The sequence below is a fragment of the Cetorhinus maximus genome, chromosome 12, assembly GCF_964194155.1.
Source record: "Cetorhinus maximus chromosome 12, sCetMax3.hap1.1, whole genome shotgun sequence".
In the NCBI taxonomy this organism is placed as follows: Eukaryota; Metazoa; Chordata; class Chondrichthyes; order Lamniformes; family Cetorhinidae; genus Cetorhinus; species Cetorhinus maximus.
In genome coordinates this window covers 72,503,915-72,525,183 of record NC_135890.1, presented here as the reverse complement: position 1 = coordinate 72,525,183, position 21,269 = coordinate 72,503,915, and the positions used below count along the sequence as shown (strand labels likewise).

The window sequence follows — 21,269 nt, the reverse complement described above, 5'->3', positions numbered from 1 at the left end:
TATTTAAGCTGTACTGGAACAGCTTAGCTAGGGGTCTTCCGTAACATAGCTGGGATGTTGTCAGGGTCCATAGCCTTTGCTGGATTCAGGGTCTTCAGCCGTTTCTTGATATCATATGGAGTGAATTGAATTGGTGAAGCCTCTTTCCTCTGAGGAAAACAGTCCTAACTTCTCCAATCTATCTTCTTAACTGAAGTTACTCATTCCAGGAACCATTCTGGTGAATCTTTTTTATTATTTATTCATGGAAAGTGGACATCGCTGGCTGGGCCAGCATTTATTGCCCAGCCCTAATTGCCTTTGAGAAGGTGGTGGTGAGCTGCCTTCTTGAACTGCTGCGGTCCATGTGGTGTAGGTACACCCACAGTGCTGTTAGGGAGAGAGTTCCCAGATTTTGATCCAACGACAGTGAAGGAATGGCAATATATTTCCAAGTCAGGATGGTGAGTGGCTTGATAGGGAACTTTTGGGTGGTGGTGTTCCCATGTGTCTGCTGCCCCTGTCCTTCTAGATGGTAGTGGCTGTGGATTTGGAAGGTGCTGTCTAAGGAGCCTTGCTGAGTTTCTGCAGTGCAACTTGTAGATGAAACACACTGCTGTCACTGTATGTCATTGGTGGAGGGAGTGAATGTTTGTGCATGGGGTGCTAATCAAGTGGGTTGCTTTGTCCTAGATGATGTAAAGCTTCTTGAGTGTTGTTGGAGCTGCACTCATCCTGGCAAGAGTATTGCATCCTGACTTGTGCCATGTAGCTGGTGGACAGGCTTTGGGGAGTCAGGAGGTGAGTTACCCGCTGCGGGATTCCTAGCCTCTGGCCTGCTCTTATAGCCACATTATTTATATGGCTAGTCCAGTTCAGTTTCTGGTCAATGGTAACCCCCAGGATGGTAATGCCATTGAATGTCATGGGGTGATGGTTAGATCCTCTCTAGTTGGAGATGGTCATTGGTGGCACTAGTGTGGTGTGAATGTCACTTGCCACTTGTCAGCCCAAGCCTGGATATTGTCCAGGTCTTGCTGTGTTTGGACATGGACTGCTTCAGTGCTGAACATTGTGCAATCATCAGTGAACATCCCCACTTCTGGCCTTATGATGGAAGGGAGGTCATTGATGAAGCAGCTGAAGGTTGTTAGGCCTAGGACACTACCCTGAGGAACTCCTGCAGTGACGTCCTGTAACTGAAAGGAATGACTCCCAACAACCACAACCATCTTCCTTTGTGCCAAGTATAACTCCAATCAGCAGAGAGTTCCCCCCCTGATTCCCATTGACTCCAGTTTTACTAGGGCTGTTTGATGCCACGCTGGGTCAAATGCTGCTTTGATTCGAGGGAAGTCACTCTCACCTCACCTCCTCACCTCTGGAGTTCCAGTCTTTTGTTCATGATTGAACCAAGGTTGCAATGAGGTCAGGAGCTGAGTAGGCCTGGCAGAGCCCAAACTGAGCATCAATGAGCAGGTTATTGCTAAGCAAGAGCAGCTTGATAGCGCTGTGATGATCCCTTCCATCGCTTCACTGATGATGCAGAGTAGACTGATGGTGTGGGGCGGGGGGTGACAGTAATTGGCCGGGTTGGGTTGGATTTGTCCTGCTTTTTGTGCACAGGACACCCGGGCAATTTTCAACATTGCCAGGTAGAAGCCGGTTTTGCAGGTGTACTGGAACAGCTTGGCTAGGGGTGTGGTTAGTTCTGGAGCTCAAGTCTTCAGTACTATTACCGGAAATTTGTCAGGGCCCATAGCCTTTGCCAGTATCCAGTGCCTTCAGTCATTTCTTGATGTCACGTGGAGTGAATTGAATTGGTTGAAGACTGGCTTCTGTGATGCTGGGGACATCTGGAGGAGGCCGAGATGGATCATCCACTTGGCACCTCTGGCTGAAGATTGTATCAAATGCTTCAGCCTTATCTTTTGCACTGATGTGCTGGACTCCCCCATCATTGAGAATGGGGATATTTGTAGAGCCTCCTCTTCCAGTGAATTGTTTAACTGTCTACCACCATTCACGGCCGTGGCAGACTGCAGAACTTAGATCTGATCCGTTGGTAGTGGAATTGCTTAGCTCTGTCTATCACTTTCTGCTTATGCTGTTTGGCACACAGGTAGTCCTGTGTTGTAGCTTCACGAGGTTGAACTTCATTTTTAGGTATGCCTGGTGCTGCTCCTGGCATGCCCTTCTGCATGAACCAGGGTTGATCACCTGGCTTGATGGTAATGGTAGAGTGGGGGATATGCTGGGCCATGAGGTTACAGATTGTGGTTGAGTACAATTCTCCTGCTGTTGATGGCCCACAGCGCCTCGTTGTTACCCAGTCTTGAGTTGCTAGATCTATTCGAAATCTATCCCATTTAGCATGGTGGTAGTGCCACATAACATTATAGAAGGAATCCTCGATAGGAAGACAGGACTTCGTCTCCACAAGGATTGTGCGGTGGTCACTCCTACCGACACTGTCATGGACAGATGCATCTGCGGCAGGCAGGTTGTTGAGGTCAAGTATGTTTTTCCCTCTTGTTGGTTCCCGCACCACCTGCCGTAAACCCAGTCTAGCAGCTATGTCATTTAAGACTCGGCCAGCTCAGTAATGGTGCTATCGAGCTACTCTGGTGATGGACATTGAGGTCCCCTACCCAGAGTACATTCTGTGCTCTTTCCACCCTCAGTTCTTCCTCCAAGTGGTGTCCAACATGGAGGAGTACTGATTCATCAGCTGGGTTGGGGGCGGATTGCGGTATGTGGTAATCAGCAGGAGGTTTCCTTGCCCATGTTTGACCTGATGCCACGAGACTTCATGTGGCCGGAGTCGATGTTGAGGTCTCCCAGGGAAACTGCCTCCCGACTGTATACCACACTGCCACCATGTCTGCTGGGTCTGTCCTGCCGGTGGGACAGGACATATGCAGGGATGATGATGGTGGTGTCTGGGATATGATCCGTAAGGTATGGTTCCGTAAGTGTGACTATGTCAGGCTGTTGCTTGGCTAGTTTGTGAGACAGCTCTCCCAAGTTTTGCACAAGCCATCAGATGTTAGTATGGAGGACCCTACAGGGTTGACAGGGCTGAGTTTGCCGTTGTCATTTCTGGTGCCTAGGTTGATGCCAGGTGATCTGTCTGGCTTCATGCCTTTTGTAGTCTTCGTGGTGGTTTGATACAACTGAGTGGCTTGCTAGGCCATTTCAGAGGACATTTAAGAGCCAACCACATTGCTGTGGGTTTGGAGTCACATGTAAGCCAGACCAGGTAAGGACGGCAGATTTCCTTCCCTAAAGGACAATAGTGAACCAGATGGGTTTTTACAACAATCGACAATGGTTTTGTGGTTATCATTAGACCTTTGATTCCAGATTTTTATTAAATTCAAATTTCAGCATCTGCCGTGGTGGGATTCGAACCGGGTCATCAGAGCATTACCCTGGGTCTCTGGATCACTAGTCTGCACTCTCTTCAATGTATTCATATCCTTCCTAACCTGCGGCATCCAGAAATGGACGCAACACTCTAGCTGAGGCCACACCAGTGTCTTACACAAGTTCAATATAACCCTCCTTGCTATTATACTCTATTCCCCTATGAATAAAGCCTACAATGCTGCATGCTTTATTAACCACACTCTCAAACTGTCCTCCCACCTTCAATGACTTATGCACAGGCACACCCAGGTCCTTCTGCTTCTGCACCCACTTTAGGGTTGTACCCTTTATTTTATATTGTTTCTTCATGTTCTTCCTACCATAATGAATCACTTCATATTTCTCTGCGTTGAACTTCATCTGCCACCTGTCCGTCCATTCCACCAATTTGTTTATGAACTTTTGAAGTTCTGCACTATCCTCCTCACAGTTTCAATGTTTCCAAATTTTGTATCATCTGTAAATTTTGAAATTGTGCCCTGTATACCATGGTCTAGTCCCTAATATATATCAGGAAAAACAAGGGTCCCAACACTAACCCCTAGGAAACTTCACAACAAACATCCCTACAGCCCGAAAAACATCCATTAACCACTACTCTCTTTTTCCTATCACTCAGCCAATTTTGTATCCATGTTGCTAATGTCCCTCTTATTCCATGAGTTATAACTTTTCTCACAAATCTGCTTGCAGCAATGTATCAATTGCCTTTTGGAAGTCCATGTACACCACATAAACAGCATTGCCATCATCAATAATAAATAAAAACAGAAAAAGCTGGAAAACCTCAGCAGGTCTGGCAGCATCTGTGGAGAGAGAAACAGAGTTAACGTTTTGAGTGCAGTATGACTCTTCTTTGGAACTTTGCAGTTCTGAAGAAGTTGTATTGGACTCATAATGTTAACTCTGTTTCTCTCTCAACAGATGCTGCCAGACGTGTTGAGGGTTTCCAGCATTTTCTGTTTTTATTTCAGATTTCCAGCATCCACAGTATTTTGCTTTTTATCTTGCTGCCCTCATCAACCCTCTCTGTTACCTCTTAAAAAAACTCCAGCAAGTTAGTTAAGCATGACTTTCCTTTAAGAAATCCATGCTGGCTTTCCTTAATTAACCCACATTTATTCATGTGACTATTCATTTTGCACCAAATTACTGTTTCCAGAAGATCCCCCACCACTGAGGTTAAACTGACTGGCCTGTAGTTGCTGGGCTTATCTTTACACCCTTTTTCAAACAAGGGTGTAAACGTTTGCAATTCTTCAGTGCTCTGGCACCACTCCTGAGTCTACAGAAGACTGAAAAATTATAGCCAGTGCCTGGCAATGTCCACTCTCACTTCCCTCAGTATCCTTGGATGCATCTCATCCGGTCCTGGTGCCTTATCCTAAGTCCCCCACCAAGAGTATATTCTGTGCCCTTGCTACCCTTGGTGCTTCTTCCAAGTGGGTGTTCCACATGGAGGAACATCGATTCATCAGCTGAGGGAGAGCAGTAGGTGGTAATTAGCAGGATGTTTCCGCCCTTGTTTGACCTGATGCCATGAGATTTCATGGGGTTCGAGTCAATGCTGGAGACTCCCACGGCCACCACTCCCTCTTGCCTCTGTACCATTCTGGCTCCAGCACTGGTAGGTCAGTCCTGCTAGTAGGACAGGATATAACCAGGGATGGTAATGGAGGAGTCTGGGTCATTGGCTGTAAGGTATGATTCAGTGAATTTGAATACATCAGGCTGTTGCTTGAACAGTCTGTGGGACAGCTGTCCCAATTTTAGGCACAAGTCCCTGATGATATTGAGGAGGAATTTGCAAGGTTGACAGGACATGGTATGCCTCTGTCATTTCCGGTGCCTCGGTCAATGCCAGGTGGCCTGTCTGGTTTTATTTCTTTTTGACTTTTCTGTAGCAGTTTTATACAACTGAGTGGCTCACTAGGCCATTACACTATTTGAAGAAAAGTAGGGGAGTTATCTCCAGCATCCTAGCCAATGTTAATCCCTCAACAAAATGACAGAAACAGATTATCTTGGTCATTATCAAAATGCTGTTTGTGGGAATTTGCCATGTGCAATTTAAAAAAAAATTTGTTTATGGGATGTGAGCACCACTAGCTAAGCCAGCACTTGTTGCCCATCCCTAATTGCCCTTGAGAAGGTGGTGGTGAGCTGCCTTCTTACACTGCTGCAGTCCATGTGGTGCAGGTAGAGCCACAATGCTATTAGGGAGGGAGTTCCAGGATTTTGACCCAAAGACAATGAAAGATCGGCGATACAATTCCACGTCAGGATAGTGTTTGGTTTGGAGAGGAACTTCGAGGTGGAGGCTTTCCCATGTGTCTACTGCCCTTGGCCTTCTAGAGATGGTACTGATCATGGATTTGGAAGATGCTGTCTAAGGAGGCTTGGTGACTTTTTACAGTGCATCTTGTAGTTGGTACACACTGCTGCCACTGTGAGTCAGTGGTGGAAGGAGTGCATGTTTGCGCATGAGCTGCCAATCAAGAAGGATGCTTTTTCCTGGATGGTGTCAAACTTCTTGAGGGTTGTTGGAGATCTCATCCAGCCAAATGAAGAGTATTCCATCACACTCCTGACTTGTGTCTTGTAGATGGTGGACAGGCTTTGGGGAGACAGGAGGTGAGTTACTTATCACAGGATTCCAAGCCTCTGACCTGCTCTTGTAGCCACAGTATTTATATGGCTAGTCTAGTTCAGTTTCTGGTCAATGGTAACCCTCAGGATGTTGATAGTGGGGGCTTCAGCGATGGTAATGCCATTGAATGTCAAGGTGCGATGCTTAGATTCTCTCTTGTTGGAGATGGTCTTTGTCTGGCACTCGTGTGGCGCGAATATTACTTGCCACTTGTCAGCCGAAGCCTGGATATTGTGCAGGTCTTGCTGCATTTGGACATGGGCAGCTTCAGTATCTGAGGAGTCGTGAATGGTGCTGAACATTGTGCAATCATCAGCAAATATCCCCACTTCTGACCTTATGATGGAAGGAAGGCCATTGATGAAGCAACTAAAGATGGTTGGGCCTAAGACACTACCCTGAGGAAGTCCTGCAGTGATATCCTGGAACTGAGAGGATTGACCTCCAACAACCACAACAATGTTCCTTTGTGCTAGGTATGACTCCAGCCAGTGCAGTGTTTTCCTCCTGATTCCCACTGACTCCAGTTTTGCTAGGGGTCCTTGATGCCAACTCGGTCAAATGCTGCCTTGATGTCAAGGGCAGTCACTCTCACCTCACCTCTGGAATTCAGCTCTTTTGTCCATGTTTGAATCAAGGCTGTAATGAGGTCAGAGCCTGAGTTGCCCTGGTGGAACCCAAACTGAGCGTCTGTGAGCAGGTTATTGCTAAGCAAATGCCACGACCACGCTGTTGATGACCCTTTCCATCACTTTGCTGGTGATCGAGGGTAGACTGATGGGGCAGTAATTGGCCGGGTTGGATTTGTCCTCCTTTTTGTGTACAGGACATACCTGGGCAACTTTCCATATTGCCAGGTGGATGCCAATGTTGTAGCTGTACTGGAACATCTTGGCTAGGGGCGCGCCATGTTCTGGAGCACAAGTCTTCAGTACTATTGATGGAATATTGTCAGGGCCCAAAGCCTTTGCAGTATCTAATGCCTGCAGCCATTTCTTGAAGTCATGCAGTGTTAATCGAAGTGGCTGAAGACTGGCATCTGTGATGCTGGGAACCTCCGGAGGAGGCCGAGATGGATCATCTGCTCAGCACTTCTGGCTGAAGACTTTTGCAAATGCTTCAGCCTTATCTTTTGCACTGATGCGCTGGGGTTCCCCATCATTGAGGATGGGATATTGGTGGAGCCTCCTCCTCTAGAGAGTTGTTTACTTGTTTACCACCATTCTCGACTGGATGTGGCAGAGCTTAGATCTGATCCGTGGTTGTGGAATTGATTAGCTCTGTCTATCATTTTCTGCTTATGCTGTCTAGCACGCAAGTAGTCCTGTGTTGTAGCTTCACCAGGTTGATGCCTCATTTTCCTGTATGCCAGGTGCTGCTCCTGGAATGCCCTCCTGCACTCTTCATTGAAGCAGGGTTGATCCCCTGGCTTGGTGGTAATGTTAGAGTGGGGGATATGCTGGGCCATGAGGTTACAGACTGTGATTGAGTACAATTCTGCTGCTGCTAATGGCCCACAGTGCCTCATTGTTGCCCAGTTTTGAGTTGCTAGATCTGTTCGAAATCTATCCCATTTAGCACAGTGGTAGTGCCACACAAGACGATGGAGGAAATCCTCAATGTGAAGATGGGACTTCGTCTTCACAAGGACTATACGGTGGTCACTCTTCCCCATCATGGACAGATGCATTTGCAACAGGCAAGGATGAGGTCAAGTATGTTTTTCCCCCTTGTTGGTTCCCTCACCACCTGCCGCAAACCCAGTCTAGCAGCTATGTCCTTTAGGACTTGGCCAGTTCGGTCTGTAGTGGTGCTACCAAGACACTCTTAGTGATGGACATTGAAGTTCTCCACCCAGAGTACATTCTGCATCCTTGCCACCATCAGTGCTTCCTCCAAGTGGTGTTAAAACATGGAGGAGCACTGATTCATCAGCTGAGGGAGGGCAGTATGTGGTAATCAGCAGGAGGCTTCCATGCCCATGTTTGACCTGATGTCATGAGACTTCATGGGTTCCGGATTCGATGTTGAGGACTCCCAAGGCAACTCTCTCCTGACTGTATACCACTCTACTGCACCTCTGCTGGGTCTGTCTTGCCGGTGAGACAGGACATACCCAGGGGTGGTGATGGTGGTGTCTGGGATATTGTCTGTAAGGTATGATTCCATGAGTATGACTATGTCAGGCTGTTTGTGAGACTAGTTTGCAAGACAGCTCTCCCAATTTTGGCACAAGCCCCAGATGTTAGTCAGGAGGATTCTGCAAGGTCGACAGGGCTGAGTTTGCCATAGTCTTTTCTAGTGCCTAGGTTGATGCCGGATGGTCCGTTCGGTTCATTTGTTTTAGACATTTTACTGGTTTGATACAACCGAGTGGCTTGCTAGGCCATTTCAGAGGGCATTTAAGACTCAATCACATTGCTGTAGATCTGGAGTCACATATAGGCCAGACCAAGTTAGAACAGATTTCCTTCCCTAAAGGATATTAGTGAACCAGATGGGTCTTTACAACAATCAACAATGTCTTCATGGTCATCCTTAGGCTTTTAATTCCAGATCCCCAGACCATTACCCTGGGTCTCTGGGTTACTAGTCCAGTGACAATACCACGATGCCAACGCCTCACATTACGCCCCCACCTCCCCCAATTTGGCTTTGTGGTACCCACATTACAATAATGGCTACATTTTAAAGTACTTAATTGACTGTAAAGTGCTTTGGGACATCTGATGATTGTCTTTTTTTATATGCATACATACAAACATATGAATTAGAAGCAGCATTAGTCCATTCAGCCCCTCGAGCTTGCTCTGCCATTTTATAAGATCACAGCTGATTTGATTGTGGCCTCTCCTTTCCTATCTATCCCCTATAACCTTTGACTCCCTTGTCAATTGTTACAGACAGTAGAGAACAAATAAACTGAAACCTCCAATTTCCTTCCCTTATTGTCTCCAATCAGTGTGGTTAGTTTGGAAAGGTAGATAAGTGTGTTTCTAAGCCCCCTATAGCATGTGTTCAATTTAAATAGCAAGTAGCAGACTTGAAGAGTATTTATTCACACACTCACCCCGAGTCTAAAAGCTACATCAGACCACACCCTCAAGAAAGATAGAATTAAAGAAGATAGCGCACTTCAGGTGTTAAACCAAAAGAATAATTAACAGTTCACGTGTTTGGCTTGTAGGAAATCAGACATTTTGGGCCCGGTAAAGAAAAGAATTCTTTTCCATTCTTAGGTTGCAGTTCAAATGGGTTCCAATAGCTGAAATTATTTATCTGGATTGTTGCAGGGTTCCCCTGAAGTGATGAATATTAAGCAGGTCACAAAATTTTTTAACAGATGGACTTGGAGTTTTGGAATCAGGCTGGGAGGCTTTTTAAAGACTTTATAGTTCTTAAAAGGCAAAGATTGCACTGCCTTTTGCTGCTGTTGTTTTGTAGTTTTCAAGGTTTTCTTGCCGGCTGCCTGAAGTCTTTCCTGGGTCTTGAGATAATAAAGGATTTCAGTATCAGAAGCCAGTTTCAGTAACATGGTCAATGGTCATCGTCCACTTAAAGCTAAAAGGCCATTGGTATACAATAGGAGATAGATAGATGGTTGTCTTCCACACTTATTTTGTAGATGACTGGTCTCTTAGCTCTCTATTGTGAAGCATTGATCTTGGAGATGAGAAGTCTAGAGATCTACTGGCTTGAAGTCTTGGGTAAGTCACAGACAATAGCATATGTAAATCCCACAGATAACATTAGTCTTGACACATCCATTCCAGGGGAAGGCCTGTAGGGCGATTAAATTAGAACTTTCCGGAAACCTAAAATATTCTGTGTTGAATAAGCAAAGATCACCTCTTTCCTGGCAGCCATCTTAGCCACCTTATGAGTGTCTATTTTAAAATATAAAAGACAGTTCCAGAAGCTTCCACAGAAACACAGTCCATGTATGAAGTTATGGATAGGACATATCTTCACTGGGCATAACACAATTAAGAATCTATCTAACTCAGTCTTAAAAATATTCAATAACCCAGCCTCCAATGCTCATTGGGGAGGAGAATTCCACAGACTAATGATCCTCAGAAAAAAAATCTTCTCATCTGTCTTAAATGGGAGACCCCTTATTTTTAAACTGTGTCCCCTAGTTCTAGGCTCTCCCATAATGGGAAACATCCTCTCAGCATCTATTTTTAAGACATTCCATTCCACTTCTTACCATATGTCAAAGATAATATACCCAAACTTAAGTACATCAGTAAAGAAATTAAACTAATGAGCAGGAATAATGAAAGTCACCACTGTCTCCACCATATTTTTGCAAAGGCGCGAACACTGTACGCAATTCTTACACTAATTTAAAACATATTTTGGTGGAGACTTTCAAGGTTTGAACCTAGGTTTCTTTTGAACAAGGACATGCTGAAAACTAGGTATGTGTCAGCTTCCAAACATACAATGCCCTTATAAGGGAGGGGCATATAATACATTAATTTACATAGAATATATAAGCACGGAAACAGCCATTGGGCCCAACCAGTCCATGCTACTGTGTTCGCTCCACTCAAGCTTCCTCCCATTTTTCCTCACTTAAATCTATCATTGTAACTCTTTAGCCCCTTCTCCCTTATATGCCTGTTTAACTTCCCCTTAATTGTAAACAATACAAATGGAGTTGGTAAGACTCCACGGTTCTTTAAAAATGGTGGACAGGGGGAAGTCCTGCCCCCATTTCTGACAGATCAATTTTTTTGACAGCATGGGGAAGAAGGTGGGTGTGACTCATACAAGAGAAAAACCTGAACTCAGGAGGGCCATGTTAACTTGGTGCTGAATTCAAACAGACCCCATTTTGGTTGCTCTAAGGGCCTTAACCTGCAGTGAGAATAACAAATTGACGGAATAGACGTAAACACACTTGAAGATAAGTGATATGACGTGAAGTTTTTTTAAAACCCCATTCTTTAAACATGAAAAAAGCAGTCTGAATATCAGTGAGAGTTTAAACAAACTTGCTGTGCTGCTTTGATTGACAGGCCATCTGGTGTAGGTTAGAAAATAACATTACCATCTGTTTGTGCAGATTCAATAGAGTTCCTCATTGACTTGTCCCACGGTCTATTATTATGTCACTGGGAATGTTTGGCTGGGTTTCAAAATCTACAATTATCTCAGCAGGGGCTACTGAGTTCACAGTTTGATGACAGTTTAAACGGGCTATTAAAGGATTAGCTATCTTTGATGAGGGGGTCTTAATAGAAGCTAGCTTGTTTTTATAAGAGATTAACCACTTGAGGAGATCTAAAAGCTTTGAATGGGTTTCATGAATGGGACTTTTTATTAGATTGTTAGACTTATTTTAGCCACATGGCTCTTCAGGTCTGCCCATAGTGTAAACTACTGAGTTTCCACGGAGGTGGCATGGAGTATGAAGGCTAAGGGGGTTATGAGGTAGCATGGAGGGGCCATCGGGGTATGGGTGGGGTGGTGAGGGGTAATGGATAGCCTAACATCTTCTAAAACAACTAGGATGCTTTGAGTGATATTCAGGTCAATATTTGTTTTTTGCATCCAACTATCTTGACATGATGTACATTGTGGGTGCCCCACAACATACAGATAACATCAATAAACTTGAAACCAAATTCAAGTCTTCTAAAGAGAAACAGTGAAACAAAAATGAGATGCTTAAAGTGGGCAGCATATCTCTCAGGCACAATATGAAAGCTGCCTTTTACAGCTGCCTAGAAGTGTTTCTTTCAACCTTGGGTTAGTAGACAATGCTCAGGAAACCAAATTTTGTGGGGAGTTTGAGGAGCACTGTACATGTGCAGGCACAAATATGGCTGGATGCAGTAACCTTTTATCAGTAAATGTGCTGTATCACACAGAGTTCTGGGTAAAGCCAGAGTACCTATTTATGTATAGGGAAGGGGAGCAACATTATTCCAATACTTTATGGGCTGGCCTCCCATTTTTCACCCTCTGTGCTGTCTGTATCCTAACCCATAGCAAGTCCTATTCAAACATCACCCCTGTGCTTCCCGACCTGCATTAGTTCCTGGTCTGAAAACACCTCAAGTTTAAAACTATTATCCTTGTATTCAAACCTCTCCATGGCCTTGCCCCTCCCCATCTCTGTAACCTCTTCCACCCTACAAAACTCAGATCTCTGCACACCTCCAATTCTGGCCCTAACACATCCCTGATGTCCATCCCTCCACCATTAGCAGCCATGCATTCATCTGTCTAGGTTTTAAACTCTGGAATTCGTTCCATAAACATCTCTGCTTCTCCACCTCTCACTCCTCGTTTAAGACCTTCCTTAATACAAACTTTTTTTAATCAACCTTCTGATTACTGCCCTAATATTTCATAAAGTGACTTGGTGTCAAATTTTGTTTGAGAATGTTCCTGTGAAACACCTTGGGATGTTTTACTACATTAAAGGTGCTATATAAATACAAGTTGTTGTTATTCGTTGCACGTTAAACAGAATAAAGCAGCAGGATAATGTATTGGGGAATGCCTGGATTAGATATTGTGCTGCCATTGTCCTGGGAGTGCTTTCTAAGTGCAGTTTTTTTTGAATAATGAACTACTTAACAAGGGAAATAGGGCTCCAAAATATTGAAATAATGAGATAGAATAATATGTAATAGAGAAGTCCGGCACACCCACAGCAGTGGCAGAATGAAATTATGATTCTGGCAGGAACCCAGCATCAGCATTGACTGAGCCATTCCAATATGCTTGCTAAATATCCTGAAAAGCACATGGCTTACAATACACCAGAGAAGAAAAGATTTTCTGATAGAATGCTCCGCTGGGGAACAAATTACCCAATTACTGTGAACTGGTCATGTAATTTGTGAATTAGTTTAATTTCCAAATGGGCACATCACATTTTCCACCCATATATCTGCTCAAATTACTTACTGTAAATTGGAATTTGTTTCCTTGAAAAATATTTATGCAGGCAAAATGCCAGCAAATAATTTAACCTAGCCGCTTATGCGAATGAAAGAAAAGTTGGATGAATAAGTGTTCACTGGATGAACACTGCACTTGAGATCATCAGTCAGGAGAGGCTAGAATTTTATAATGTGTGGAAAGTGGGACTGCACAATTATATTTGGGAAGGAATGAAGAACTGAAGGATAGAATTGGGGCAGGGGATTGGGTGTGAGGAATGGTCTGTTATATATCTGCTCAGGATCCATCACCCACCCACTCCCCCACAACTCCAACCTCCACCATCTGGATGGCCATAAGAACATAATAAATAGGAGCAGGAGTAGGCCATTTGGCCCCTCAAGTCTGCTCCATCATTCATTAAAATCATGGCTGATCTGATTGTGCCCTGAGCTCCACTTTCCTGCCTCCCCTCCCCAACCCTTGACTCTATTGTAGACCAAAAATCTAACTCAGCCTTGAATACAGAGCAACCAACTGTCCCATATTTTAAGGGATGGTCTCTTATTTTGGTTGTTTGTCCTGTGTTCCTCATGGGACACCTTTTGTCCATTATTTCCAGGACAGTCTGAGTGATTTGAACAGAACAGCAAGTGAGTGAGTCAGCCAGCAGAGAGATGATGTGACTCAATAAAATAAGTTGTAAGTTTAAGTTGATTATAACTACCAACCCGCCCCTACCCCCTTCTATTATGGTCTCAAAATACACCTTCACTTTCTCAGGTTGAAAACTCTCTCCTCTCCCACTCTCATACTTACCAAACCCCTCCCCTGAATGCTCTCATGGCCCCCATTCTCACAGTCACCAGCACTCTCTTTCACGGTCACCAGCAACTCCCCACACCCCCACCCCATCCCATCCCGGTCCCATGGTTGAAGTGTCCTTTATTTTATTTCATAAGAGTTGGTCACACTGCTTGAATATATTCAATGACTCAGCCTCCACTGCTCTCTGGAGTAGAGAATTCCTCATCTCCATCTTAAATTAGAGACTCCTTATTCTGAAACTGCAACCCTTGTTCTAGATTTCCCCACGAGGGGAAACATCCTCTCAGCATCTACCCTGTCAAACATGCTCAGAATCTTATATGTTTCAATAAGATCACCTCTCATTCTTTTAAACGCCAAGGAGTATAGGTCCAACCTGCTCAACCTTTCCTCAGAAGACAACCCCTTCATCCCAGGAATCAATCTAAAGAACCTTCTCTGAACAGACTCCAATTCATGTATATCCTCCTTATCCAGTCCAGGGGTAGAAAAAAGCATGTAGCCCTGAAGTTTTCTCACAGCTTCTCCTGTTCCCTCCTACAACCTCAACAGAAGACTGGTGAAACCCTCTGAGGAATAGCATAAACAACTGTATTCTCTGGAAATTCTGCTGGGCTACTGCTGAAGTTATGGTGAGAAACAGGGAGGACCTAGATGGAATTTCAGGGGATTTGTGGTTGTCTTTGGGAGAAGGGAATTGGTGAATTTATCATGTGGCTCTAAAAGCTGAAACTTCCTTTCAAGCAGTTGGAAATTTTCCAAGTACATTCTGGCATTCAGAGAACTCTCCCAATATCAGTGAGCACTTGGAGTGATACACCTGCGTCTAAGCAGATGTGTAAACACCTTTCAGTACTTGATTGTAAATCCTACTCTTAACATTTCTGTTGTGTGTGTACCCTACCAGCCTTCGAGTTCACTGCGCTCCTCCAATTCTGGCCTCTTGTGCATCCCCAATTTTAATCGCTCCATCATTGGTGGCTGTGTCTTCAGCTGCGCCTTGGCCCTAAACTCTGGAATTCCCTCTCTATACCTCTCTGCCTCCCTACCTCTCTCTCCTTCTTTAAGGTGCTCCAAAACCTACCACTTTGTCTAAGCTTTAGGTCATCTGTCCTGATACCTCCTTATGTGACCTGGTGTCAAAAATGTTTCTAATAATCCTCTTGTTAAGAACCTTAGAACATTTTGCAACATACATAAATGCAAGATGTTGTTTATGTGTGCGTGCTGGTTCTGCAGTGCACATGTACAGCTGTGAATGCTTTTCCAAACACTCACCTGTTTTAGAAGACACAGCCCAATACTCTGCTTGCATCTCAGTAGCTATTTTAATGGCATCAGCTTCTGTTCGCTCATATTCAGCCTGTGACTGGTAGACAAACACACAGAAAATGACACCGAGCCACATAAGTAGATATTAGGTAAGATGACCAAAAGATCTACGAGGTAGGTTTTAAAGAGCGTCTTAAAAGAGGCAGAGAGATGTAGGGAAGGTATTCCAGAGCTTAGGGCCAAGGCAACTGAAGGCATGACCGCCAATGGTGCAGTGATTAATATCAGAGATGTTCAAGAGGCTAAAATTAGATAAGCACAGATATCTTGGAGAGTTGTGACGCTGGAGGGGGTTACAGTGGTAGGGAGGGGTGAGGTCATGGAGGGATTTGAAAACAAGGACAAGAATTTTAAAACCAGATGTTGCTTGACCAGGAGATAAAGTAGGTCAGTAAGCACAGGGGGATAGGTGAACGGGACTTGATGCGAGTTAGGACATGGACAACAGATTTTTGAATTACCTCAAGTTTAGAGTGTAGAATGTGAGGGACCAGCCAGGAGTGCAAGTTTAGAGGTAACAAAGGTATGAATGATGGTTTCAGTGGCAGATGATCAGAGGCAGGGGTGAAATTGGGTGATGTTATGGCGGTGGAAATAGGCGGTCTTAGTGATGGCACAAATATATGTTTGGAAGCTCATCTCAGGGTCAAATAGAACACCCAGGTCACTGACAGTCTGGTTTAGTCTCAAATGGTTACCAGTAGGAGGGATGGAGTCCATAACTAGGGGATGGAGTTTGGAGTGGGAACTGAAAACAACTTGGTACAACTGTTAAAATGGACAAAATAATTAAATAGTTAAGTGAATATAATTGTTTGGCAATGTTATTATTCATTTTACATGTTTTCCTCTTTTCCTCTATGAGCACATCGATCAGAAATTCTTCCTGGTAGCTCAGTGCAGTGCGATATCTGTGAACTTCAATTTGAAATTAAACTTTGTAAAAGTTTTTTGTTGTTGAAGTTGTACCTAAGATATTTAAGAGGGAGCTCATTAATTAAAAGTGAAATATCACTGGATTATGCCATTATGATAAATTTTACCTGCACTACAGGAATTCAGGTTAACCAGTGATGGGTCTCAAAGATCCGAAGGGCCATTGTATTTAGCCTCAATGGATTAAATACACTAGCAACAAAAAATTGACCGAAAACAATTCTGTTTTCGTACAAACTGTATAGAAAGTGTAGGCCACCCATGAAAGACCAGTTGTGTTCATTGCACTGGGTTTGCAAGGTACTATTAGTCAAACTTTCAAATAGTGGAGTACCTCTCACAGGGTATCTGGGACCTTTGTGGTAAAGGCTAGCATCAGTTTATTTCCCTAAATAATCAAATTGGAGAATCAATGATGACAGTGGAAAATCTGAACCAGAAAGTGCCAGTTAGAATAGTGAATTCAATGTCAGATCAGGTAAAGAAATCAAAGTAAAGAAAGATAGGATTGAAAGGCAAATAGAAAAAAAGTTACATTTAGAAAAAAAATCTCTAACAATAACTAAAAGATGAAGGAATGATACTTCACACTGGTACAAGTTAATTTTTGGTGCCAGGGAGATTGTTCGGCAGTAATTAAGATTTACAACATCATTAAAAGAGTGCTTAGATTAGAATGGATATGTCCTAACTTTCAACGGTGAGTTTAGTCGGTATTGACGTTATCAGCGACGTTCTCTTTAAACTGCATACATGTGAGGTCGTGCAGCAATCTGGAACATACCACACAGTGCAACAAGTAGGCTGAAAACAACCAATGTTCTCTTGCATTTTAGCACATGTGGCAGCGGCACATAAATCTTGAAGGGTGCCGATTAAGCAGGCTGCTTTGTCTTGGATGGTGTCAATTTTCTTGGGTGTTGTCGCTATGTTGCCTATGATACTCCTGATTTGTGCCTTGTAGGTGGCGGGCAAGTTTTGGAGAGTCAGGAGGTAAGTTACTCGCTGCAGAATTCCTATCCTCTGACCTGCTCTTGCAGACACAATGTTTAAATGGCTGAGGTAATCCAGCCTGCAACATCAGGAAACAACTGACCCTCCTGTTTATGCTCATATTATTTTCATTGCTACATCATACAGTCAAAATTAGATAGCTCCTGAAAATGGGCGCGTGGATCGCGATGCGTAATTACCCCATACTTGTTCCATGTAATGGGGCAACACACCACCTTTGTGCTACCTACTTATTATAATGATTGTGCTATTCGTTGGTTGTACACATTAGCAGGGAGCTCAATATTATTACTTGCTAACCACTTAAAGCTAGTCTACATTGTTTGAAACTAACCTGCACCTCTTAGTAAAGAGAGGTGGAATTTATACGTGGTGAGACGCCAGGCACAAGTGTATTGCAGCCAAGGCCAGGGAGCAAGGATAGCAAGATGGCAGTCTGCCAGAGGATGATGTTGTACAATAGTTCTCCTGGAGAAGACTCAGGTGAAAACATCAATGGTCCAGGTTACAGAAAATGACTGATGGGCATACACAGCAAAATGCTTGGTACATTGGAAAGCTTGCATGGGGTGTCAAGTAGCAGTGAGGAGCCTGGCACAACTTGGCAAGGAGCTTTGCACAACTTGGCAAGGAGCTTTGCACAGACCTTTGAGTCCATCCTTTCCAGCATGGAAGTGGTGACCAACTCCCTTTGCACACATACGGACCCAACCATGATGGCTGATGTCTCAGATTCCATTGTAGCACAAGCAGCTTCCACCATAAGTCCACCACTCAGGTTGTCATGCAAGCTCAGAGTGTTGCCACCATGGCTTTAGATACCAATCTTCAAAATGGCTTGAAGGCTCTCACAGCAGTCCAGCAATCTGTCCACCTAAGGATTACTAGGATTGCTGAAGTGCCACCCTAAAGAAGTGGCAGTGGATCCATGGAACCTGCTGTCTTCTCTCAGGAAGACAGTATTCATGCTTCTACCCCTCCCACTCTGCCAGGGCATGTTGTGCACATGAACTTGGCTTATGAACCGGAGTCATGAGCTATATCATCAGCAGATATCCTTTGTTGCCCTTTAGCCATCTTTTGGTTTACTGGGGTGGATCAAATGCAGCTGGCAGACTGCTGCCAAGATACTGGTCACTGTCCTGAGTGATGAACTACCTGTGCACTAGTTGCATGCTGAGGGAGTGGAATCCCTTTTGGTTCTGGTGCATGGCAGAGTTGGCAAAGCAATGTGCATACAGCCATTGGCACTCTGCATAAGGGAAAACCTGTAAACCTTGCAAACTCTCAAGCTCACTCCATTTGCTTCTCTCTGGCAAGAGGGAGTGAAGTTAAACTCTCTCTCTTTGAACAAAAAGCATCAGTGACCTCTCTATGAACAATGATCTGCAAACTGCGAGATATTGCTAATAGCACCAGCACCAGCAAGGAAAGAACCAGATGCATTAAAGTTCATAGTTAATGACACTGTCATAACCACTGGTGAAGTGGTCCTCACCCTGTTCCAAGTTTAGAGTTATGACTGCAGTGGTTGGCAGATTTATCTGACCATTTCCTTAGATGTTTCAAATACTGGTTGCTGAGGTTCAGATAGGAAAATTGCTCCCTGAGCAGGTATGGCTTCTTGCTGAGAATCTTTCTCCCACCACCCCCCCACCCACCTTCTCCTTCTTCCAGCAGCTAGTCTTGCTCTGCAGGCCCTCTGCTCATTCTTCCAGTCATGCTCAATTCAAAATAAAAGTCTACTTGTGTACCCTGAATGGAAACAACTAATTTGTGCTGAAGCCTTCAAGTCAGAAAAATGTCCTTTAACCACAACACTCTCTGTGGACTTTTGAGATTTGAAACAACAATGAAAAGCATCATGAAAGTGTAGAATTGCAGCAATAGTCAGGAGAAATCAACAAACCTGTAAGTAGTTGATTCCTTTAAATGGCACTCCTTCCTGCTGCTTAATGTGTGTTCAACTGTATGAGGTTAAGAGAGTGCAATTCTAAAATGGAAGTACTGGCATCAAATTAGTGGCACCATATTTCCAGCAGACTTTAAGCGTGGACATGCCAACCACTGTACTAAGAACCACCTTAATGTTGCGCTTCACGTCAGAAATGCACATTGCGCTGTGGACTTAATTTTGGAAGCCTAAGGGCGTCAAGAAAACTGGTGCTATCTGAGCCTAATTTCATCCCTGAGGTATCATAACCGCATTTTCAACAGATTTATTAAGGGCAGAATGCCAGGTTTGTCAGACATCAGGTTACTAGGGAAATAATTACTACTCACCAATAAGTCTTTCTTAGAGCCCACAAGAAATATGGTACTTAAACCCTGTTCATTTTCCTTCAGTGCATCCTCTAGCCACTGCCTACAGCAAGAAAGAATATTATTGTCCTTGAGAAAATAATAAAGGGAGTAACCAAAATCATTGCAGGTATCAAAAATTTAAGTTATAAGGAAAGGTTAAGGAATTTGCACTTATTCTCATTGCAAAATTGGAGACTACGAGAGATCTAATTGATATTTTTAAGATAATAAAGGGAAGTAATGAAGTTATTCACTCATCATGGGCACAAATTAAAACTAAGGGAGTTAGGAGTAAGAAGTCAGGCAGAACTTTTGTCTGTGTAAGAGACTGATTGAAAGCATTGAAATTTACATTTCTAAATGTGTTTGCAAGGCACTTGCATTCTTTTGCTTGTAAAGAATCAACATCAACAATAGTGTGCATCTGTATAAATACTTTCCAGGAGAAACAGGTTCCAAGGTAAAAAAAGAACAGATGCCAAACCATGGTGTGTGAGATAGGAGAGCTGATCAAAAGCTAAGCCATAAAGACAGGTTAATTTGGATTTGCAAGTTAGCTGGTTGTGCTTTTATAGGAGCTTATTGTAATTTTCTAATTTGTTTGAAACAATTATCTTTAGATTTCCATTAGAAGATCCAGCTCTTAATTTGAATTTCAGCCTTAACAAAGATTCAACTATGGCTTCCCCTTCTTCCTTTTCTCCTCCCACCACCCCCCCACCCCCCAACGAAAATCTAGTGGGTAGGAAGCTATCTTGCCAGACAAAGCAAACCTGCTGAGGGAGGGGAATCAAATCAGCATTAAGTCAACGCAAGTTATTTGGGTACTTTTGATTTATCATCACCTTCGGCTGCCTATTTTGTTGGAGCTCCTGTGATGGTCCACCATTTAAAAAATTTGGCAGATGGAGTATAATGCGGGAAAATGTGATGTTGCCCACTCTGGCAGGAAGAAAAGAAAAAGCGAATATTATTTAAATGGAAAGAGACTGCAGAATGGGGCATCACAGAGGGATCTGGGTGTGCTTGTACATGAATCGCAAAAGGTTAGCTTACAGGTAATTAGGGAGGCAAATGGAATGTTGGCCTTTATTGCAAAGGGGATTAAGTATAAAAGTAGGGAAGACTTCCTATAATTGAACAGGATATGCGTAAGGCTGCACCTACACAAGAACATAAGAAATAGGAGCAGCAGTGGACCACACAGCTAATCGAGCCTGCTCTGCCATTCAATATGATCATGGCTGATCAGGGGTTTCAGCTCCATTTTCCTGCCCGCTCCTCATATCCCTTAATCCCCTGGGAGACCAAAAGTCTGTCTACCCCAGCCTTAAATGTATTCAACAATGGAGCATCCACAACCCTCTGGGAGAGAATTCCAAAGATTCACAACCTTTTGAGTGAAAAAAATTCTCCTTATCTCAGTCCTAAATGATTGGCCCCTTATTCTGAGACTGCCCTTGTGTTTCAGATTCTCTGACCAGCGAAAACAATCTCTTAGCGTTCACCCTATCAAACTCCTTAAGAATTTTGTAGGTTTAATAAGATCACCTATAATTCTTCTGAACTCCAGAGAATATAAGCCCAATTCACCCAGCCTCTCATCATAGAACAGCCCCTGCATTCCATGGACCAAGTTAGTGAACCTTTGCTTTACCGAATCCAATGCAAGTATATCCTTTCTTAAATGTGGAGACCAAAACTGCACACAGTACTCCAGATATGGTCTCACCAAAACCCTGTACAACTGCAGCAAAATTTCTTATTCTTGTACTCCAATCCCCTTGCAATAAAGGCCAACATGCCATTAGCCTTCCTAACTGCTTGCTGCACCTGCATGCTAACTTTCTGCATTCCTTGTACCGGCACACCCAAGTCACTTTGA

At 43.8% G+C, this 21,269-nt stretch overlaps 1 protein-coding gene across 2 annotated transcripts in view; it reads right to left on the bottom strand.

Moving 5' to 3' along the window:
• rab36 (RAB36, member RAS oncogene family) overlaps positions 1 to 21,269 on the bottom strand; it is a 79,091-nt gene that overhangs the window by 7,791 nt on the left and 50,031 nt on the right. The window contains exons 8-10 of one of the 2 annotated variants that reach the window (XM_078553865.1): positions 19,364 to 19,445; positions 15,077 to 15,167; positions 8,774 to 9,542 (exon numbers count right to left, since the gene is read on the bottom strand). In XM_078553865.1, coding sequence (XP_078409991.1) covers positions 9,460 to 9,542; positions 15,077 to 15,167; positions 19,364 to 19,445 — 256 coding nt within the window. In that variant the 3' untranslated portion in view covers positions 8,774 to 9,459. Of the gene's footprint in view, positions 1 to 8,773; positions 9,543 to 15,076; positions 15,168 to 19,363; positions 19,446 to 21,269 lie in introns of those variants that run through there. The other variant, XM_078553864.1, reaches the window with a different exon arrangement.